At 40.2% G+C, this 23,511-nt stretch overlaps 2 protein-coding genes across 7 annotated transcripts; one reads left to right on the forward strand and one right to left on the reverse strand.

Annotated features, from left to right (window-relative positions):
* Window positions 1-45: 45 nt before the first annotated feature.
* On the reverse strand, window positions 46-8,018 carry rpp40 (ribonuclease P/MRP 40 subunit). 5 transcript variants are annotated; one of them, XM_076077456.1, is made up of 9 exons: window positions 7,791-8,018; window positions 5,655-5,698; window positions 3,138-3,289; window positions 2,108-2,176; window positions 1,941-2,036; window positions 1,610-1,720; window positions 1,316-1,493; window positions 1,108-1,242; window positions 46-687 (listed from the first exon to the last, which is right to left on the reverse strand). In XM_076077456.1, the coding sequence occupies exons 1-9, from the start codon at window positions 7,905-7,907 to the stop codon at window positions 489-491; spliced, it is 1,101 nt and encodes a 366-aa protein (XP_075933571.1). In that variant the 5' UTR covers window positions 7,908-8,018; the 3' UTR covers window positions 46-488. The 5 variants fall into 5 exon arrangements, with proteins under 5 accessions (XP_075933571.1, XP_075933570.1, XP_075933573.1 ...); XM_076077455.1 differs by having other exon boundaries at window positions 1,610-1,732; window positions 7,791-8,017; XM_076077458.1 differs by lacking the exon at window positions 3,138-3,289 and adding an exon at window positions 3,648-3,792 and having other exon boundaries at window positions 1,610-1,732; window positions 5,655-5,789; window positions 7,791-7,918.
* A 582-nt stretch (window positions 8,019-8,600) lies between these two features.
* On the forward strand, window positions 8,601-22,067 carry riok1 (RIO kinase 1 (yeast)). 2 transcript variants are annotated; one of them, XM_076077471.1, is made up of 18 exons: window positions 8,601-8,789; window positions 9,253-9,445; window positions 9,898-9,985; window positions 11,090-11,314; window positions 12,954-13,023; window positions 13,105-13,147; window positions 13,475-13,567; window positions 13,729-13,841; window positions 14,226-14,306; window positions 14,730-14,816; window positions 15,573-15,710; window positions 15,786-15,889; window positions 16,367-16,473; window positions 16,571-16,636; window positions 16,717-16,833; window positions 17,805-17,858; window positions 21,564-21,689; window positions 21,786-22,067. In XM_076077471.1, exons 1-18 carry the CDS (start codon window positions 8,737-8,739, stop codon window positions 21,894-21,896), a joined length of 1,869 nt encoding a protein of 622 aa, XP_075933586.1. In that variant the 5' UTR covers window positions 8,601-8,736; the 3' UTR covers window positions 21,897-22,067. The 2 variants fall into 2 exon arrangements, with proteins under 2 accessions (XP_075933586.1, XP_075933587.1); XM_076077472.1 differs by lacking the exon at window positions 11,090-11,314.
* Window positions 22,068-23,511: the final 1,444 nt, after the last annotated feature.

Raw genomic sequence — 23,511 nt, forward strand, 5'->3', positions numbered from 1 at the left:
TCATCGTTATGAGATATGTGAATAATTAACCATTTAGAAATCCGCTGATGAAAAAAACTTTTATTTTAGGAGAAATTAGAGAAACACAGGTTCATAAAAGACAATCGAGGAATAAAAGTTTGTTATTTACAAAACAACAAATTAAATATTGTTTTCAGATCAGGAACAAAAATACAGTCTGCAGTGGTTCTCATCCTGAGGCCCAGGGCCCAAAAAGGGTCTCCAGAATATTAACAGGGACCAGAAAAACATTTCACTCTTTGGTTGAACTCAACTCTCACATTCAGAAATATTTACTACAAATGTATTTGTATTATTATTTTTGTTTGATTTGAATCCAAAACGGATGTGAAACTGGTTTCTACAACAAAACCTGATCACGGAGGACAGGTGTCACAGGACAGGTGTCACAGAGGACAGGTGTAGTCACGGAGGACAGGTGTCACAGAGGACAGGTGTAGCCACGGTGGACAGGTGGACAGGTGTAGTCACGGTGGACAGGTGTCGTGGGCTCCTGTCCCCAGGTGTAGGTGGTAGGTGTGGTCGTGGAACATCAGCAGACTGTAGAAGTTCTCTCCTCCTCTCAGGACTCCGTGTTCGTCTCCCCCCCAAGATACTGGACTATCAACGAAACCATGAACCGTCAGAGACGCCCAGGACTCCAACCGAGGCTGATCCAGGTAACACCTGCAGGATAGGAGAGGACACCATTACTCTCACAGTGTGGAGAGAGTAGTACTAGTACTACTATCACTGCTATAAGTAGTACTAGTAGTACTATCACTGCTATAAGTAGTACTATCACTGCTATAAGTAGTACTAGTACTACTATCACTATAGTAGTACTAGAAATACTAGAAACATGTTTGAGGATTAACATCCATAAATTGAACCTAAGTTCCTCTGATCAGTACTACTATCACTGCTATAAGTAGTACTATTAGTACTGTCACTGCTATTAGTAGTACTGTCACTGCTATTAGTAGTACTGTCACTGCTATTAGTAGTACTGTCACTGCTATTAGTAGTACTGTCACTGCTATTAGTAGTACTGTCACTGCTATAAGTAGTACTGTCACTGCTATAAGTAGTACTAGTAGTACTGACCTGATCTGCTGGATGAGTCGGTGGACGTCTTGAGGACTCAGCAGTCCACAGACGGAGACGCTCAGAGCTCGACTCATCGTCGTCTTCGGCTCGGGACAGACCAGCGAGGACAGGAAGCTGCTAGACGAGTTCTCACTGAAACCACAGAAGAAGAGTCAGCGGGTCACATGACACTCACAGGTTAATATAACAACGACCACCGTCTCACCAGCTGACGTCGGCGTCCACTGCACCGAGCCACTCCAGGAGGTGGTGAGGGTCACATGACTGCAGGTCAGAGGTCAGCAGGGGACAGAACAGGTCTGTGAGGGCATGGCTTCTGACCTCAGGTCTGTGCTCTGACCAATCACAGCGAGACAGGAGGGCCTGCAGAGAGGCCCCGCCCCCTATGGGACAGAAAGCATCATGGGTAATAACTTCTCATTTCATGTTTGTGGGATCTATCGGAGCTGAACGCTGGTCACAAATGTGTTGCATCATGGGTAACACAGGTGTGTCTCACCTGGATGGTGTGACAGCAAGAAGTCGGTCTTCAGTTGAAGTCGTGACCTCAGACCTGTGACGAGTCTCTGGTAGCCCCGCCCACCAGGAGCCAAGCTGCTGTCAGTCAAATCTACAGATACCACTGTAATATATATATATATATACACATATATATATATATATACATATATATATATACACATATATAGTTTATTATGTGGTACTTTAGTGTTTATTCAATGTTACATCAGTACATATATATTTATAAATATTTATAGGTGAGTAATAGTTTTTATTCATACATGGCTGTACTTTTATGACATTTATGACATTTTAATTTAATAACAAACCGTATCTGCTGTTTGTTCGCTGGTTGAATTTCGACAGTTTCCCTTCAACTCCCAACAACTCAAAGGAGTCTTTATCCAGAGAGAGAGACAGGTGACCTGCAGACAGACAGACAGGTGACAATGAGACACCTGAACGCGAGACACCCGTACATGAAGAGAGTTTTTACCGTTTGGCATCAGAGCGACACAGTTGTCTTCATCGATCCTGGTCCTGTAGGACAGACCTGAGACCAGCCCTGTAGCACACAAACAAACAGCTGGTTCATATTAAATAAATACTAGTGCTGGGAAATGATTACAATGTTTAATCACGATTAATCTCATTGTTATGGCAAAGTTCAATAATGAATTATAAAGTAGTGTATTGTGCACTTATATTTTGAAAGTACTGCTATATGAACAAAAGGTCTAACATTTGGTGTAAACACTTTAAACACATCAGGTTGTTGTTAGCAGCAGTATTCCCTTTACACAGCAGCAGTTATAACACAGTTATAATGATTCTGATCATAGATATTCAGCCGGTGTTCATAACTTTATCTTCATGTGTGTAAGAGATGATATTGTATGGAAGCCCATTTCAGCAAAAAAAACAAAAAACAGATGTTTCCAGTTGCTGTTTATTGAAGGTCTTCACCTCAGCCACATTGGTTTTATTCTTTATACTCCAGAGCTGCTTCTTGCTTAAAAGTCTATTCAAGGGTGCGTTTGCTCAGTAATCCATGTGAAACATCAACAATGAAGTATTTCATGTGTTGTAAAGCCACGTTTAAAGAAGTCTTCAATGTACTCACAATCCATGTACATGTCAAACATAGGGTAACTATGAAGAGCTGCTTCTATGACTGCTGTGTTAAAGTATCTCATCATTTTGACTTTCTATAGCAACTGGAAACATCTGGTCAGTGTTATGGTTACAGATGGATGCACCCAAAGTGTTGGTGCATTTGTTTTCTGGGGTGGATTTTTTTTGCTGCGGAAATGGGCTTCCATAAATATGAAATATACACTTTGAGAACTGCAAACCTATCTACGTCATGTTTTTATGTTTGTTAAATTCTCAGTAGTGATACTAAATGATGCCTAATATACATATTACAAACAAAACACTAAAAACTCTAAAACAATAATTTAAATGAATCATTAATTTTTTTCTTTCTTTGGTATTTAGGTCAGACACATAATAACACTGATTACCGTAATATGTGTGGTATTTATTATAAATGTACGTTGGTACATAGAGGGTGATAAGAAGCTGTACATGGAGGGACTTAGGACCCAGGGGAATGTAGGTGAAGCATGGAACCTGTAGTCTGTACCGTGGCAGTAACCTGCATGAGGAAGTTATGCTAATAAAGAGTTGAGTTAAGAGCAGTTTGTTCTCACGTGCTTATATGTTCATTTAAAAACACCACAATATGTGTTTTAATATTGTCACGATCCTGTAACGAGACATGTGTGTGTGAGACGGGGGGGGGGCAGCAGCAGCAGGAAGTGACGCCACACAAACACAGCTGTTCACCGCTCGCTGCCCGGTTCTTGTGTTAAAAATGTCCGCTTAATAATTTAAAAAACAACTGCGTTAACACGCGATAAAATAATTGTCAGCGTTAATTAATTAATGCGTTAACGCGATAACGCGTTAAGTTGCCCAGCCCTAATATATACATGTACAGGTGTGTGTACAGGTGTGTGTACAGGTGTTACCCTGGTGTACAGAGGTCTCCAGGAAGTGTTTGTCTAACAGCTCGTGTATCGGCAGCTTCCTGATCAGGTAGAAACTGTTAAAACTGTTTAATACAGCTTCTAGGTGAGAGGGGGCGGAGCTACACTCAGGTAGCAGCATGGACACCTGCACAGGTAAAACAACAGGTCAGTACAGAAATTAAACTAATTCCACAGGTGTTGTTTACATATTTTCATTTCAATACTTCACATTGAACAGTAAAGATGTACAGAGCTCAGGTTACCTGTAATATATTAGTGCTGGGCAACGATTACAGTTTTTAATCATGATTTTTTTGCGAATCATTCACGCCGCCGGTCTCGCCGGGGACTATTTGTGTTTATTCGCGCTGGACGCGCCGGAGAGGGGGCGGGGCTTATCGCCCTGAAAGCCGTTCAACTGTCCGCCATTAACCATGGAAAAAATAACCTCTATTTCTGCTTAGTACGTGTTGTGGAAGTCACAGATATCACGGGAAACTAAACGCCGTCATGTCTGGTTCATAACATTGTCCAGAGGAGCTCCGTGGATTTTATCGAGCTGTATTCACTGTGTCTAGCAAGCCACACGTCGCTGTTTACTACAGCTGTATGAACACAAAACAAACTGATTTGGCTGTGATTTAACGGCAATAAACCGACAAAAAGGGACTCCGAAATAACTACGTAATGATGCCGATTTGTACTTGTCTTTTCAATGGAGCTCGGATATGCTAGGGCAGTGGTTCTGAAACTTTTTCTGTCGCGCCCCACTTTGGAGGAAGAAAAATGTTGCCCCACCGCCCCAACAAAATTGTAACAAAATGGTCCATGTGGAACTTTTATTGAAATAACATTTTGTGACTCCTCCGTCTGTGCTTTTTCAAATAATAGAATAAGGAAAATTGCAATTACTTTCAAGTAAACCAGATTGCTCCATTAGACAAAAACAAATAAAATGTGCAATCACTTTGTTAGAACAATGCAAATAAAGTTATATCTGTGCAAAAAATAACTATAATTTGGCAAAAAATAGCTTATTGCAATTGGCTGCAATTAACCTGTTTTGCACTAAACATCTTTTCAAGATAACAATAAAGTGCAACCTGTGAAAAACTAAACAAAACAAGTTTCATACTATCCGCAGCTAGAGTTTTCAGACATAAAACACAGACTGGTCTCTCCTCATCTCCTACCGCGTTCACTGTGAAACCCAGAGCAAGATAGGCGTCATCCTATTTTCTTCTTGGCTGCTTGCTGTTCGTCTCAGATGCATCGCTTGCGGTTGCTTTTCTGTTCCCGCCTGCCAAATGTCTCTTCATTTGGAACACTAAGCCACACATGTGAGTCGCCAAGGATCATGGCCGTCGCGCATGCGCAAGCGTAACCTGTTAATGGCGTAACGTAAACATTTACATGAAAGTACAGGCATTTCGCCATGTATTTATTAATTACTTTAAAATTTTTTTTAAAAAAATCTGCATTTCCCAATGCGCCAAACCTGTAATACCACCGCGCCCCACTAGAGGGGCGCGCCCCACAGTTTGAGAACCGCTGGGCTAGGGTATGCTAACATTGTAGCAGCTACACCAACAGTCAGAATAACGTCATCTAGACGTAAATACGGCAGCGTCTATTCATTGTTTGTACCATATGATTTACACACACGCACGTATACACATAGTTTGGTCCGGTCTCTATTGATATGAGGTATCGTAGAGCAGTGGGTGAACACAGACGGCTACAGTATTTATTTCCTGATTCAACAACGGCAGGACGTCAGTGATGACAGGAGAAACATCTGAACGCTGACAGGCTATCACGCTGGGGCGTAACGCGAATATTTCGCCGAAGTTGAAAATTTTCAACTCACGCATTTGGGGCGAATTCGCGTCAATCGCGCCGCGCCATCGCAAATTCGCGTCACTCTAGTCTCATCGTGTCTGTGCATAGACTTTGTATGTAAACTACTCGCGTGAATAATTCACGCCGCGTTTGGTGTGAACGCACCTTGAGACAGGAGGGACCGACGGTTCCGGACCTGGCGTGTCACCCTGTGGGGGGAGAGAGCGGCAGCAGAAGGAATTGACTCCACACAAACACAGCTGTTCACCGCCCGCTGCCCGGTTCTTGTGTTAAAAATGGCTTAATAATAAAAAGCGTGATAATATAATTGTCGGCGTTAAATAATGAATGTGTTAACGCGTTATTATCGCGTTAACTTGCCCAGCACTATATAATATATATAATACTTAAAATCACCTTTAACAGTAGAAAGTATAACATTCAGTTTATTTAATTATGAATCAGAATGACTACAAACTGATTTACTAGTTCTATAAACCAATAAATAAATCTGATCATTACAGGAACAGGAAGCTATTTGTTTTTAAACGCTTTTACTAACCTTGTAGTTGAAGTGCAGCTGAAGCTAATATGCTAACCTTGTAGTTGAAGTGCAGCTGAAGCTAATATGCTAACCTTGTAGTTGAAGTGCAGCTGAAGCTAACATGCTAACCTTGTAGTTGAAGTGCAGCTGAAGCTAACATGCTAACCTTGTAGTTGAAGTGCAGCTGAAGCTAACATGCTAATCTTGTAGTTGAAATACAGCTGAAGCTAACATGCTAACTTTGTAGTTGAAGTGCAGCTGAAGCTAACATGCTAATCTTGTAGTTGAAGTGCAGCTGAAGCTAACATGCTAATCTTGTAGTTGAAGTGCAGCTAAAGCTAATATGCTAACCTTGTAGTTTAAGTGCAGCTAAAGCTAATATGCTAACCTTGTAGTTGAAGTGCAGCTGAAGCTAACATGCTAATCTTGTAGTTGAAGTGCAGCTGAAGCTAACATGCTAATCTTGTAGTTGAAGTGCAGCTGAAGCTAACATGCTAATCTTGTAGTTGAAGTGCAGCTGAAGCTAATATGCTAACCTTGTAGTTGAAGTGCAGCTGAAGCTAACATGCTAATCTTGTAGTTGAAGTGCAGCTGAAGCTAACATGCTAATCTTGTAGTTGAAGTGCAGCTGAAGCTAACATGCTAATCTTGTAGTTGAAGTGCAGCTGAAGCTAACATGCTAACCTTGTAGTTGAAGTGCAGCTGAAGCTAACATGCTAACCTTGTAGTTGAAATACAGCTGAAGCTAACATGCTAACTTTGTAGTTGAAGTGCAGCTGAAGCTAACATGCTAATCTTGTAGTTGAAGTGCAGCTGAAGCTAACATGCTAACCTTGTAGTTGAAATACAGCTGAAGCTAACATGCTAACTTTGTAGTTGAAGTGCAGCTGAAGCTAACATGCTAATCTTGTAGTTGAAGTGCAGCTGAAGCTAATATGCTAACCTTGTAGTTGAAGTGCAGCTGAAGCTAACATGCTAATCTTGTAGTTGAAATACAGCTGAAGCTAACATGCTAATCTTGTAGTTGAAGTGCAGCTGAAGCTAATATGCTAACCTTGTAGTTGAAGTGCAGCTGAAGCTAACATGCTAATCTTGTAGTTGAAATACAGCTGAAGCTAACATGCTAATCTTGTAGTTGAAGTGCAGCTGAAGCTAACATGCTAATCTTGTAGTTGAAGTGCAGCTAAAGCTAATATGCTAACCTTGTAGTTGAAGTGCAGCTGAAGCTAACATGCTAACCTTGTAGTTGAAATACAGCTGAAGCTAACATGCTAACTTTGTAGTTGAAGTGCAGCTGAAGCTAACATGCTAATCTTGTAGTTGAAGTGCAGCTGAAGCTAACATGCTAACCTTGTAGTTGAAATACAGCTGAAGCTAACATGCTAACTTTGTAGTTGAAGTGCAGCTGAAGCTAACATGCTAATCTTGTAGTTGAAGTGCAGCTGAAGCTAATATGCTAACCTTGTAGTTGAAGTGCAGCTGAAGCTAACATGCTAATCTTGTAGTTGAAGTGCAGCTGAAGCTAATATGCTAACCTTGTAGTTGAAGTGCAGCTGAAGCTAACATGCTAATCTTGTAGTTGAAATACAGCTGAAGCTAACATGCTAATCTTGTAGTTGAAGTGCAGCTGAAGCTAACATGCTAACTTTGTAGTTGAAATACAGCTGAAGCTAACATGCTAACCTTGTAGTTGAAATACAGCTGAAGCTAACATGCTAACTTTGTAGTTGAAATACAGCTGAAGCTAACATGCTAACCTTGTAGTTGAAGTGAAGCTGCTCCACCTGAGAGCTCAGCCGGTTCTTCTCATCCAGGAAACTGGACCGGTCACAGACCAGCAGGGTCCGGGGAGTCCGCTCCAGATCTCCGAACATATTAAAGAGAACTTTATTATAACTTTATAACTTAATAACTCGTTTCACGGAGCTGTAACCAGGGAGCTAACACGCTACAAGATACTTCCGGTATGGGGTTTTCAACATAAAAGCTTTGGCAGACTCGATGCTCCAGCGGCGGATTACCGCACTCTAGCGGCCGTTAGATCACCTCCCAGTGCTCCCAGCAGAGCTGAAGCGCTGACTTCATTCAGGTGGTGTGTTGTCACTATAAGATATTATGGGATGTCTACAGCAGACAGCTTTTACTGCAGTGATCCAGTGAGACACATTCAGAAGGTTTATGTTTTATTGTTATACTATTTCACACCATTGTGGACCGTTATTATTATAATGATTATAAGGATTATAATAATAATAATGATATTATGATCGAGCTCTTGAAGACCAAACCTGCTATAGAATATGAATTATTATATTATTTACACATATCTATATTTAATTCTTAATTGTTAGATCATGTTGTGTAAATCAAAGAGCAGATTCATAAAAGTTTTGAATAATGTTTTATTGATTATATATAAATGTTTCTGTGGTATTATGGTAGTAGTACTTTTACTGCGGTCAGAGATGAAGTACTTCTTCTACCGATAACGCAATATGTAGTTTTACCCTCGAGGGGGCAGCACTGAGCACAGTTCTCTTTCCGTAGTCACATGTTCAGACCCGGAAGTGAACATAACGCGCTGCCGTGTGAGGAGAGCTGCTCGACGAGGTTTGGACTAGTTTCGGTCAGTTTGGTTGGGGTTCGGATCGGGTTCGGTTCTGGATCAGTTTTGGTTCAGAGTCTCTGTTGGTGTGTGACGTCATGTCGGTGCTCAGCTGTGTACCTGGACAGTTCGATGACGTAGAGGAGGACAGGTGAGACTGTTTGTTTATACAGAGATTAATGAGAGTTGATGTGTTCTTCTTCCTCTTCGACTCCTTCTCCTTCTTCTTCTTCTTCTTCTTAATGTTCACATTGTTTTGGTGATATTATGGTCAGCAGCAGGTTGGTTGTCATTAATGGTATATATATATATATCTGACACACTCTGACCACTCTGACCATTCTGACACTACACATCATATATATATATATATATATATATATATATATATATATATATATATATATATATATATATATATATATATATATATATATATATATATATATATATATATATATATATATATATATATATATATCTTTGTGCACTCGATAACAACATATTTTGGAGGTAGTGAAGCAATTCTAAAAGCAGAAATAAAAACAAAGTAAGTTTTCTTTGATTCATAATAAACAGCTGATGTTTGTGACCTCACGGTTTTCTCTTTGCAGCGTCCGATCAGAGCTGTTTGCTGCTACGCATCAGACCAGTGATGTCACTCAGCAGCCTCCATCAGACCGACAGGAGGAAGAAGATGATGAAGATTATGAAGATTATGATGAAGATGAGGAGGAGGAGTGGGCGTGGCGTTCATCTGGAGGAGATCTGACCAAACGATACAACAGGACAACCGTCAGCTGTCAGGTGTGACACACTCTGACCACTCTGACCATTCTGACACACTCTGACCACTCTGACCATTCTGACACACTCTGACACACTCTGACCATTATGACACACTCTGACCATTCTGACACACTCTGACCATTCTGACACTCTGACACACTCTGACCATTCTGACACTCTGACACACTCTGACACACTCTGACCATTCTGACACACTCTGACCACTCTGACACACTCTGACACACTCTGACCATTCTGACCATTCTGACACACTCTGACACACTCTGACCACTCTGACACACTCTGACACACTCTGACCACTCTGACACACTCTGACCATTCTGACACACTGACCACTCTGACACACTCTGTCCATTCTGACACACTCTGATCACACTCTGATCACTCTGATTGGTTATTCATGATTCTGAAGTGTCAGCTGACTGTTGATGTTTGTTTCTATTGGTCAGTCCAACAGACAGAATCCGTCCAATATGACGCTGCGATCGACTCCGTCTGATAAAGCTCTGAGGAAATATGAACACAAGATCAACCTGGGTATGTAAATATATATATACAGTATATATATATATATATATATATATATATATATATATATATATTAGTGCTGGGCAGCGATTACAATTTTTAGTCGCGATTAATCGCATGATTTTTCTGAGATTAATCTCATTGTTATGGCAAAATTCAATAATGAATTCAAAATTAGTGTATTGCGCACTTTTATTTTTAAAAGTACTGCTATATGAACAAAGTGCAATAACATTTGGTTTAAACACTTTAAACACATCAGGTTCTTGTTAACAGCAGTATTCCCTTTACACAGTAGCAGTTATAACACAGATTCTGATCATAGATATTCAGCCGGTGTTCATAACTTTATCTTCATGTGTGTAAGAGATGATATTTAAATATACTTCTTGAAAACTGCAAACCTGTCTACGTCATGTTTTTATGTTTGTTAAATTCTCAGTAGTGACAACTAAATGATGCTTATTATACATATTACAAACAAAACACTTTAAAAACTCTAAAACAATAATTTAAATGAATCATTTCTTTTTTGGTATTTTGGTCACACACATATGCAATGCTGATTACCGTAATATGTGGTATTTGTTATAAATGTACGTTGGTACATAGAGGGTGATAAGAAGCTGTACATGGAGGGACTTGGGACCCAGGGGAATGTAGATGAAGGAAACAGGAAGAGACGGAAGAGACGCCACACAAACAGCTGTTCACCGCTCGCTGCCGGTTCTTGTGTTAAATATGTCCGCTAAATAATAAAAAAAACTGCGTTAACGCACAATAAAATAATTGTCGGCGTTAATTAATTAATGTATTAACGCGATAATAACGCGTTAATACATTAATTAATTAACGCCGACAATTATTTTATTGAGCGTTAACGCAGTTTTTTTTAAATTATTATTTGTAAAGTGCGTTGCTCACTGGCAGCGGTGGAGGAAGTCTTCAGACTACATTGATGCAGCGTGTGGGAGAAGTTTAGATAAACTAAAGCAAGACAAGCTAACAGATGCTACAGAGAAGTGGATACAAACTGCATTTTAGTGTTGTGGAAGATGTCGGTCTGAGGAACGTTCTCAAGGTGCGTTCGCGTCTCGTTTGGTGTGAACGCAGCTTTAGGATCTCAACGAATGACGTCACGTATGAGCCTCAAGACGCACCGTCACCAGAAGAACACACGAGTTGTATTAAAGGAGAGGACGACTAAAGCGACGGCGTTACAACGTGCAGCAGCTGTTGCTCTCACTGGAGACTACTGGACATCACTGGGTCACCATCATCACCTCACATACAGTCACACACTGAGCACAGATAGTGAAGAGATAGAACTGCTACTGTGTAAATATAAATGTCAAATGTAAACATGTAAAATGTAAACATGCTCTTCGTCTGATTGCAGAATGCATAACTCATGTCTTCAACTTGGCATGAATCACATGAATAATTACCCTACAATACTTATACTTATTTCTGTTACTAAGAACAATACTTAGTTTTCTGTTACTAAGAACAATACTTTGTATCCGTTACTAAGAACAATACTTAGTTTTCTGTTACGAAGAACAATACTTAGTTTTCTGTTACTAAGGACAATACTTTGTATCTGTTACTAAGAACAATACTTTGTATCCGTTACTAAGAACAATACTTTGTATCCGTTACTAAGAGCAATACTTTGTATCCGTTACTAAGAGCAATACTTTGTATCCATTACTAAGAACAATACTTAGTTTTCTGTTACTAAGAACAATACTTTGTATCCGTTACTAAGAACAATACTTTGTATCCGTTACTAAGAACAATACTTAGTTTTCTGTTACCAAGAACAATACTTAGTTTTCTGTTACTAAGAACAATACTTAGTTTTCTGTTACTAAGAACAATACTTTGTATCCGTTACTAAGAACAATACTTTGTATCCGTTACTAAGAACAATACTTAGTTTTCTGTTACTAAGAACAATACTTTGTATCCGTTACTAAGAACAATACTTTGTATCCGTTACTAAGAACAATACTTTGTATCTGTTACTAAGAACAATATGTTGTATCCGTTACTAAGAATACTTTGTATCCGTTACTAAGAACAATACTTTGTATCCGTTACTAAGAACAATACTTTGTATCCGTTACTAAGAACAATACTTTGTATCCATTACTAAGAACAATACTTTGTATCCGTTACTAAGAACAATACTTTGTATCCGTTACGAAGAACAATACTTTGTATCCGTTACGAAGAACAATACTTTGTATCCGTTACGAAGAACAATACTTTGTATCCGTTACGAAGAACAATACTTTGTATCCGTTACGAAGAACAATACTTTGTATCCGTTACTAAGAACAATACTTAGTTTTCTGTTACTAAGAACAATAGTTCGTTTTCCGTTACTAAGAACAATACTTAGTTTTCTGTTACTAAGAACAATAGTTCGTTTTCCGTTACTAAGAACAATACTTAGTTTTCTGTTACTAAGAACAATACTAAGTTTTCTGTTACTAAGAACAATACTTAGTTTTCTGTTACTAAGAACAATAGTTTGTTTTCCGTTACTAAGAACAATACTTAGTTTTCTGTTACTAAGAACAATAGTTTGTTTTCCGTTACTAAGAACAATACTTAGTTTTCCTCCCTGTTCACCAGAGACACAATTGTAGAATGTTTTATATGCAGACACCATCATGAAAGAGGAAACCTCAATGGTCCATCAGGTTAAACAGAAGAGTATTATGAGTCACAAAGGAGAGAACACTGAGAATGAGCTACGTTTACAAGAACACCGTGTAAAGGCCTTCATTTTATTAAGATATTCACCAATTTACAACTCGCCTGTTGATTCACTTTTATATGCTCAGCAACAAAAGCTTTGCTCCTGCTTGAAGCTCTAAAACAGTATTTTATCTTTGACAGAATGAAAGTCAATCATCAATACTATTGATTTTGTTCCTCATCAGTTTGTTTGTTATTGTTTCAGATAAACTGAATTACGCCGACTCTGTGATCAATAAAGTGACGACGATGCAGAAACAGAAAGAAGCCGACACGTAGGTCTGAACTCACCTGTTATGTGACATCACAGGTGAGTTACTGATGTGACTAACGATCTGATTGGCTGCTGTCTGCAGGTACAGAGTGAAGGACAAATCAGATCGAGCCACAGTGGAACAGGTGAGATTATCAATTCATCTGAGTGGTAGTTTATTGATTACTTGACGAATCAAACACAAAGGAAGGTGAACAGTTTTGGACTTTTAGTGGTAAAGCAGGTTGTGTTATGAACACTGGGTCGAGGGTTGTGTACATGTGTCACGTCCTCATGTACACTTGTCTTTGAGCAACACTGAACAACTTGTGTTTAGAGAAAATTAATGTGAGTTAAAGTTTATCTTCTCTTTCCTCATTATGTCATAACTTAAACTCTGATCAAACACATTTCATGATTGTTCCTCTCTCCCTTGTTATGATCAGCTGATTGATGGTCTTTTTCTTCTGCAGGTTTTAGATCCTCGGACTCGAATGATTCTCTTTAAGATGTTGAGTCGAGGAGTCATCTGTGAAATCAATGGCTGCATCAGTACAGGGAAGGAGGTCAGAAATCACAGATCAACACACTGATTTATACTCAATACACTGATTTATACTCAATACACTGATTTATATTGATCAATACACTGATTAGAACAGATGCTGAACAGTCTGACGTTACTTATAAACAGATGTGTGTGTGTGTGTTTGTTTGTGTGTTCCAGGCTAATGTTTATCACGCCATCACGTCAGCAGGAGAAAGCAGAGCCATTAAGATCTACAAGACGTCCATCCTGCTGTTCAAAGACCGAGACAAATACGTCAGTGGAGAGTTCAGGTCGGTCACACATCCATCATCTCATGAGGGGGCGGAGCTTATCCCAGCTGACACTGATAGAGACACACAACAAACTCCACACTAACCCTTCCGGCCCGAGAATCAAACCCGGGCCCGTCTGCTCGCTGTGAGGCGACTGTGCTAACATGTTAGCTAACATGACAGTCAGCTGTCGTTAACTCCAAACACCAATCAGCAGCAGGAGAACACACAGGCTCCTCCCCCTCAGTACAGATATGAACTTCCTGTCGTCTTCAAAATAAAACAGGCATCCGTCAACTAGTGTCATAATCAATAATCAGCAGTTTATTAGCTGTTCTCAGTCATCATGACGTTCTAACAGGTCCAGTAACTGTTTCAAGTTCTTCTTCTGTTGTTCTGCAGGTTCCGTCACGGTTACTGTAAAGGAAACCCCAGGAAGATGGTGAGAACCTGGGCAGAGAAGGAGATGAGAAACCTCATCAGGTCAGAACCTTTCTACTGACAAATAGAACCAAGTAGAACCTGAGCTGACCAGCTGATAGAACCCGGTAGAACCTGTTCCAACCAGCTGATAGAACCCAATAGAACCTGAGCCGACCAGCAGATAGAACCCAATAGAACCTGGTTGAACCAACTGACAGAACCCAGTTGAACCTGATCCAACCAGCTGATGGAACCCGATATAACCTGTTCCGACCAGCGGATAGAACCCAGTAGAACCTGATCTGACCAGCTCATAGTACCCAGTAGAACCTGATCTGACCAGCTCATAGTACCCATTAGAACCTGATCCTACCAGCTTATAGTACCCAGTAGAACCTGATCCAACCAGCGGATAGAACCCAGTAGAACCTGTGCCGACCAGCTGATAGAACCCAGTAGAACCTTATAGTGTTTGTGTTTCAGGCTGCAGACGGCAGGAATCCCGAGTCCAGAACCAAAGCTGCTCAGAAGTCACGTTCTGCTGATGAGCTTCATCGGAAAAGACAACATGTAAGAACCAATCATGCCGATAGATCAGAGACGTTGTGTTGATCCCTCATGTGTTGATCTCTCATGTGTTGATCCCTCGTGTTGATCCCTCATGTGTTGATCCCTCATGTGTTGATCCCTCATGTGTTGATCCCTCCTGTGTTGATCCCTCATGTGTTGATCCCTCATGTGTTGATCCCTCATGTGTTGATCCCTCCTGTGTTGATGCCTCATGTGTTGATCTCTCATGTGTTGATGCCTCATGTGTTGATGCCTCGTGTGTTGATCCCTCGTGTGTTGATCCCTCGTGTGTTGATCCCTCGTGTGTTGATCCCTCGTGTGTTGATCCCTCGTGTGTTGATCTCTCATGTGTTGATCCCTCATGTGTTGATCCCTCATGTGTTGATCTCTCTTGTGTTGATCCCTCGTGTGTTGATCTCTCATGTGTTGATCCCTCATGTGTTGATCCCTCATGTGTTGATCTCTCGTGTGTTGATCCCTCATGTGTTGATCTCTCATGTGTTGATGCCTCGTGTGTTGATCCCTCGTGTGTTGATCCCTCGTGTGTTGATCCCTCGTGTGTTGATCCCTCGTGTGTTGATCCCTCGTGTGTTGATCTCTCATGTGTTGATCTCTCATGTGTTGATCCCTCATGTGTTGATCTCTCATGTGTTGATCCCTCATGTGTTGATCTCTCATGTGTTGATCCCTCATGTTTTGATCCCTCCTGGGTTGATCCCTTCTGTATTAACGGTCCTGTGGTTTATTGATCGTTAGGCCGGCTCCTCTGTTGAAGAATGCGGCGTTGTCGGAGTCGAAGGCCCGTGAGCTCTACCTGCAGGTTCTACAGAACATGAGGACGATGTTCCAGGAGGCTCGACTCGTCCACGCTGACCTCAGCGAGTTCAACATGCTGTAAGAGCCACGACACCATGACTCACACAACCCCTTCAAAATAAGAGCCTCTAAAACTCACTGACCTGTCTGTAGATATCACAACGGAGACGCTTACATCATTGACGTGTCCCAGTCGGTGGAGCACGATCATCCTCACGCTCTGGAGTTCCTCAGGAAGGATTGCAGCAACGTCAATGGTGAGCCGGTGTTCTACTGTTCATACGATGTCTTTCAATCACTGTGTAGCCCCGCCCCTAAAGCATAACCTGCTTTATGGTCTGTTAGAGACATGACAATCACTGTGTAGTCCCGCCCCTAAAGCATAACCTGCTTTATGGTCTGTTAGAGACATGACAATCACTGTGTAGCCCCGCCCTAAAGCATCCCCTGCTTTATGGTCTGTTTGACTCTAAATGGACCATAATGTACTAAATGAACATCATGCTGTATTGAAGAAGACTAGAGATTGAGACCATAAACTCATGTTTACTGAGGTAATAAATCAAGAGAGAAGTAGAGTCATTTTCTCATAGACTTCTATACAACCAGAGGAGTCGCCCCCTGGTGGACACTAGAGAGGATGCAGCTTTAACACATGAACATTGACTTCAGGTTGCTGTGTGATAGGAACACATTCTCTGTGGATGAATTCTGATTGTGTGTTTTTTTCCCAGAGTTCTTTGTGAAGCGCGGCGTCGCGGTGATGACGGTCAGAGAGCTGTTTGACTTCATCACCGACCCGTCGATCACCTGCCACAACATGGACCAGTACCTGGAGAAGGTCTCAACACCTCCTGGACTAAACTATATTCATGAAAACACAAACAAGTAGAGAAACAGTTTTTATCTTTGTGTTATTTTATGTGTTATTATTTTAGGTGATGGTGATCGCAGCTGAGCGGACGTCGGAGCAGCGGTCGGATCAGGACCGAGTGGACGAGGAGGTGACAGGAAACACAACCGCCCTTATGTTCAATACATAACATGTGTTACAATAGTAAACCTCCCCCTCCTCCACCCTCAGGTGTTTAAGAAGGCCTACATCCCCCGCACTCTGACGGAGGTGAGTCACTACGAGAGAGACGTCGACATGATGAGGACGAAGGAGGAGGAGTCGGCCATCTGTGGACACGACGACAACGTAAGAAACACGAGCAGTAAAGAGAAATACGTTAGATGTTTAGAATGGAAACATTGTTTTCATTATCAATTTATCTCCCAAAGAAATGGAAAATGACATAAAAGCATCAAATCACAGCCATTCGATTGACTAATTGATTTTGACTGATTTACTTATTGATTACGTTAGCTAGTCAACAAACTGACAACTAAAATTAGCTAGTCAACAAACTAATGTTAGCTAGTCAACAAACTAACAAACTATCATTAGCTAGTCAACAAACTGACAACTAACATTAGCTAGTCAACAAACTAACATTAGTAGCTAATGTTAGTTTGTTGACTAGCTAATGATTAGCTAGTCAACAAACTAATGTTAACTAGTCAACGAACTAACAATAGCTAGTCAACAAACTGACAAACTAAAGTTAGTTAGTCAACAAACTAACTTATTAATTCCTTTATTAATGAACACGTTCAGAAATTTTATTTCACTTTTTGTTTCAGTTTTATGCTGAAATCATTTCAATCATTCTGAACTCAACATCCCATAATGACTAAGTGAAGATACACTTTATTGAAATAAAGAAAAGTGATATATCACATTGACATAACTATTCACACTTTTATTTAGCTCAGGTGCGTCCCGTTTCTCTCTCTTTGAGTTGTTTACACACCTTGATTAGATTCACCTGTGGTACCTGTGTCACTTGTGGTACCAGTGGTACCTGTGTCATTTGTTTCACCTGTGTCACCAGTGTAACCTTTGGTAACTGTGTCACCAGTGGTACCTGTGGAACCAGTGTCACCTGTGGTAACTGTGTCACCTGTGGTACCTGTGGAACCAGTGTTACCTGTGGTAACTGTGTCACCTGTGGTAACTGTGTCACCTGTGGTACCTGTGGAACCAGTGTCACCTGTGGTAACTGTGTCACCTGTGGTACCTGTGTCACCTGTGGAACCTGTTAACAACATGAGTGTTGTGTTTTTCAGGTTCTGTACCAGACGCTGACTGGACTGAGGAAGGATCTGTCTGGAGTTCAAACGGTACGATCACCTCTCACTCTGACTGATGCTAGTGTTAGCTCAGCTTAGCTTAGCCGACAGTGACATACTGTAACTTTAGATCAGGGGTCACCAACCTTTTTTAAACTGAGAGCTACTTCAAGGGTACCGAGTAGTACGAAGGGCTACTTATTTGATACAAACTTCCTGAATAACAAAATTGCACAGATCACCTTAATAATAATAATATATGTGAAGAGACTGTTTGATCACATATCAGTTAATTATTCCTCACTATAATTATTAATAATGATTTCCACAACTATGATGGTATAGCTACACATACGTATTTAAACATGCAACTTTTATTTCTGTTAATCTGTTTCAACATTTGAAAGTCAGAGGTATCACATCTCTGATATTTTTGTATCATCACATGATTAAAGCCGGTTACTTTTGCACATAGCGCCTGCTGGTGAATGATGCAGTGGTAATGTATAAATTTTGCGAAGTCTGGGTCACATTTGCATTGCGCAATGAAGCCTGCATGCCGGCCCGTCATCGCGGGAGCCCCGTTTGTTGTCACCGACACCAGCTTTTCCAATGGTACCTTTTTCTCCACGAAGAAACCAGTAAAAAGTCTCGTCTCTAGCCGAGCGGGGGATCCAACCCACCGAGGCACGCGAGCGTCTTCAGGCGCCCGCGTTCAAACCTCTAGTCTGGGCCTTTTCGGTCGGATTGCGTTGCCTTGCCTGAGTTGTTGCCCCGCGGCCTGTTCCGAGGATTTACGGACCTGACGACGGGGTGCGCTCGCGGCTCGCGTCTGGCACCAGCGGGATGCGTCCGCCATTCAGAACCTGAAAACCTAGTGCGGTGCGGCGGCCTCGTCCTGGCTGTCAGCCGTGCACCAACTCTCTTCTGACAAGAAATATTGTCATTTTAAAATCTACACTAATGCAAGCGTTTTTGATTAAAAAAGAACAGCAACTACAATTTTAGACGGAGCTCCATGATGACTAGTGCTATTTTTAGAACATGTCTTGCGGGCGACTCACGTGGTCCCTGCGGGCAACAGGGTGCCCGCGGGCACCGTGTTGGCTACCTCTGCTTTAGATATTGTCTTATTTACCTCACCTGCAGAGTGAACCATACAGGTAACAAAAATAAAATCACAATATAATGAAACAAGAAAAACGCATCGGTAATGACTCATCCTCTACATCTCACATTACCTCTGGTGTACCACCATGTTTGATTTTAGGTCCAAGTTTATTTTACATATACATGCTCCCACATGGTCAAAAGATTCACTCCCATTGAAAGGGCCCTTTGTCTGTTAACATAAAGTCCACTGCCAGAAACTCAGGACTATTGAATACTTACTATTTGATTCAGATTTAACTTCAAACCACAAATCACAAAAGTTGTTCAGCCCTGTTTTTTTCACCCTGATCTGTATAAAGTCATTCATCTTCTTAAGACCCGACTACTGTAACTCACTCCTCTGGCATCAACCTAACCTTCTTCTTCCTCTTCTCTGTTTACTACAAAGTTTATTCGCTCCAAACCAGTTGATTGAAATTCAATAATTGTTGGAATGCTGTTAAGCATTCCAACTATTGTTCTTCGAATCTTTATTATTGAATTATTAAGCTTTTTGCAACTTTCTTTTTGTATGGGATGTCTATGGAGAACATTTTCAAATCCTCTTAAACTTTTTCAACTTTCAAATCAATCCTTCTACTTCCTCATACTTTCAGCTACAGACACTATTTCAACTTTCAAATGTTGAGAAAACCCTGAGCTATTGCAGAATGATTCAGCTTTTTGATATATTTTAAGCTTTTTGCAATTTTTTTTTGAATGGGATGTCTATGGAGAACATTTTCAAATCCTCTTAAACTTTTTCAACTTTCAAATCCTTCTACTTCCTCATACTTTCAGCTACAGACACCATTTCAACTTTCAAATGTTGAGAAAACCACTGTCACTGCCACTGTCTCCACAATCTTCACTCTTCATGCATCATTTTTGATGGAGAAGTAGCTAATCTTGTCCTTGTCGTAGACAAATGACTGTGGAATCCCACAGACTTACACATTTGGCTCAAGGAGCCGCAGAGCAACATGAACTCCAACAAACTGCTCCATTAGACTCCATGTTAAATCTGACCACTCATTTCTCAAAGAAAGCAGACGGTACCAGTTTTGTCTATTGCTCTGGAGCTCACATTTTTAACACCACAAACATAAAAAACACATCAGCGCGTTCGGCAGAGTCTGCTTTTTGTTAAAAGGAGGTTTTGTTCAAAATCACTGTTTACTGTAACGTTTCTTAATGAGCCTGCCCCTAACACCAGGTGCGTCGTCACCATGGCAACCAGTTACACAAAGGCACGCAGGCTCTCTCTCTCTCGCTCTCTCTCTCTCTCTCATATACAGTCATTCAGGTCTTAGAGATTTTAAGAGGACTTTCCACCCCCCCACCCCATTTCAAAATAAAAGCCCCAGAGAGTGAACTCTAACTGAAATGCTTGTGATGAAGCCTGTCATTTAATAACCTCTGTTTATGTGTGTCAAACATTATGATTATGTCTCTTCTCCCCCACCCAGTCCCACCCTTTCAAAATAAAAGCCCCACAGAGTGAAATCTAACTGGAATGCTTTTGATGAAGACTGTCATTTAATAACCTCTGTTTCATACATTCTGATTCTGTCTCCTCTCCTTTCTCCCCCACCCAGCCCCACTCTTTCAAAATAAAAGCCTCATGGATTAACTGTATTTAAACGTTAAGCTCAAAATTAGGCTTTTTTGTTGAAAAACTTAATGCTCTGACTAATACTGCGACAACTACTACTGCTGCTGCTAATATAGTATTACTACTACTACTACTGCTACTACTTCTACTATAACTTTTGCTGTTGCTACTATTACTACTACTACTGCTACTGCTATTACTGCTACCATCAATATTATTACTACCACCACTGCTATTACTACCACTACTACTATTACTTATACTACAACTGCTACTACTACTACTGCTATTCCTGCTACTACCAGTACTAATACTACTACAGCTATTAGTACGACTGCTACTAGTACTACTACTACTGCTACTTCAAAACTGACTTTACTATTACTACTACTTCTACTACTACTACTGTTATATTAAATACTACGACCACTACTACAGCTATTACTACGACTACTGATAATACTACTTCTACTACTAATAATACTTCTACTACAACTACAACTTCTACTACTACTACTACTACAAATATCACTACTGTTACTACTAGTACTTATTCTAATGCTACTAATACTTCTACTACTAATAATACTTTTACTAGAACTACAACTTCTACTACTACTACTACTACAAATATCACTACTGCTGACATTTTTTAAGCTACAGAAACCGTACGAATATCAAAATGTTCAGCTCTTTCAGGAGAGGGGTGATATGACTTCATATTTGTAATCTTTCAACTTTTTGAATTATTAAGCTTTTTGCAATTTTTTTAAAAATTGGATATCTATTTTCAGCAATGTTTTTGCGATTCATTTCAGCTTTCAGCATTCCAACGCATTTTCAGCAGGAAATGCATTTTCTAGTTTGCTCTTCTTTTTATGACTCATTTTGCTTAAAATTCACATTTGAATGGAAACACGACTAGATGCTAATTTGTTTCCACTGTTAGCTGAAGAGATGAAGAGCTTTACTGTGTTTGATCCTCTCAGGTTCCTGCTCTCCTGGAGAATGACCAGTCTGCATCCTCTGAGGAGGAGGAGGAGGAGGAGGAGGATGAAGAAGAGGAGGAGGAAGATCAGCAGGAGCAGAGTGAGGAAGGCCAGGTTGACAAAAAGGTATTTAACGCTCTTTCTATAGTAGAAGCAGTCTGTCCTCCAGCTGAGACAGGAAGGCATAAAAATAACGATGTTTTTTTAATTTTATTCTTTCAGGAGAAGAAGAAGATTGTGAAAGAAGCTCAGAGAGAAAAAAGAAAGAATAAAGTACCAAAACATGTGAAGAAGAGGAAAGAGAAAGTGTCCAAGATGAAGAAAGGCAAATGATGACTTCCTGTTTGTCTGTATGGACTTCCTGTGTATCACTCCTCCATTGATCCGGTACTTCAGCACCACAACAAAGAAGATCAATTACATTAAACATTAGAAGAAACAGTTTGCTGTGAAACTTGTAATAAAACGTTTAATCAGACATGTTTCTATCATGTCATATTTTTACTTTTGTTTGTGAAATCTGTTTTTCAGTGTGGCTTTGTGGCAAAGCACACTGATTGTAATCCTGCGGGTTTATTGTTGGAATGCAGATTCAGCATTCCAAGTATTGTTCTTCAAATCTTTCTTCAACTTCTATTTCTTTACGTACGTATTTTGCTACTTATCTTCTTCCACATTTTTTAAGCCGTTCAAATATCAAAATGTTCAGCTCATTAAGGACACGTGTGCTATGACTTTTAATATTTCTAATCTTTAAACGTTTTGAAATATTAAGTTTTTTGCAATTTATTTTGAATGGGATCTCTATGGAGAAAATCTTCAAATCCTCTTAAACTTCAACTTTCAAAGCCTTCTTCCTCATACTTTCAGCTACAGACACCATAGTTAGACATTTCAACTAGAAGGGTTTTCAGCAGTGCAGTTAAATGCTTTCGGGCTTCAACATTTTTCAGACGGGTAGTCTCCCATTTCTGTATTTTCAGCAATTTTTTTGCGATTCATTTCAGCTTTCAGCATTCCAACGCATTTTCAGCAGGAAATGCATTTTCTAGTTCTTATTCTCCATCTTCCGCCAAAAGTTTGGCATGCTTCTCCTCACAGTGTTGCAACACCTGCGCAAAAAATACATCAAAATGTGCGGCCTGATCGGGAATAGTGTGCTAAGTATTTTTTAGAGAGATTCGCCCAGCGGTTTTCCCGAAAATCGCGAACAACGGAGCAAAATCACCCCATTGACTTGAATGGGGTTTCAGTGTGAAGAGAGCAAAAAAAACACTTAACTTTGGACCCATAGTGACTACTTGTACTTAAAGAAAAATAATTTTAAGTTTAAAACGTAGACAAAACGCTGGTCGTTATTGAGCCAAATGGACATTTTGATAGCTAGCACAGTTTTCATGAAGTCACAGATTAAGTTTCAGGAACATTTTGGGTCCATTACAGATTTTATAATGGGTGCAATACACACCCACGCCTGTTCAGGTACTCTGTTCACTACCTGCTCGGGTACTCTGTTCACTACCTGTTCAGTGTTGGGAACGTAAAGGAGCGTGTTTGGTTATCAGCAAATATGAAACTAAACTATCAACATCAATGGAGTTATTAACATCATTAAGTTAATTAGTAATTACTAATAAGAACGGGGCACCACCCTGCGGACAGGGACCAATAACCAAACTATAAACTAAGTCTCATAATTAGTGTTCACCTACGATATTAACAGTCTGAATACTATTACACGTTTGGAGTGAGGGTGAAGGTTTAAGTTCGAGCACAGGCCACTACATCCAGTTATTATTACACACATATGCACAAGTAATCACAGAAGACTGCTCTTTAAAATATAACAGTTTATCGAATTAAAATAATAAATGATCAAATCAGATAATATCAAACCAACAAACACTATCATACAATTATGTGTCTAATACCTAAAGTCAAATGAATA

Source organism: Anarhichas minor, unplaced genomic scaffold (assembly GCF_050575085.1).
Source record: "Anarhichas minor isolate MPS153535 unplaced genomic scaffold, ASM5057508v1 ptg000059l, whole genome shotgun sequence".
In the NCBI taxonomy this organism is placed as follows: Eukaryota; Metazoa; Chordata; class Actinopteri; order Perciformes; family Anarhichadidae; genus Anarhichas; species Anarhichas minor.

Bases quoted from the DNA above. Each gene is read 5' to 3' on its own strand.
- rpp40 (XM_076077455.1), bottom strand. From the start codon at position 7,907: ATGTTCGGAGATCTGGAGCGGACTCCCCGGACCCTGCTGGTCTGTGAC. The intron at 1,243-1,315 runs GTGAGACGGTGG...CTGTGGTTTCAG, and splicing joins GTGGACGCCGACGTCAGCTG to TGAGAACTCGTCTAGCAGCT. The intron at 688-1,107 runs GTCAGTACTACT...CCTATCCTGCAG, and splicing joins CGACTCATCCAGCAGATCAG to GTGTTACCTGGATCAGCCTC.
- riok1 (XM_076077471.1), top strand. From the start codon at position 8,737: ATGTCGGTGCTCAGCTGTGTACCTGGACAGTTCGATGACGTAGAGGAG. The intron at 15,890-16,366 runs GTGAGCCGGTGT...TTTTTTTCCCAG, and splicing joins GGATTGCAGCAACGTCAATG to AGTTCTTTGTGAAGCGCGGC. The intron at 16,637-16,716 runs GTGACAGGAAAC...CTCCACCCTCAG, and splicing joins AGGACCGAGTGGACGAGGAG to GTGTTTAAGAAGGCCTACAT.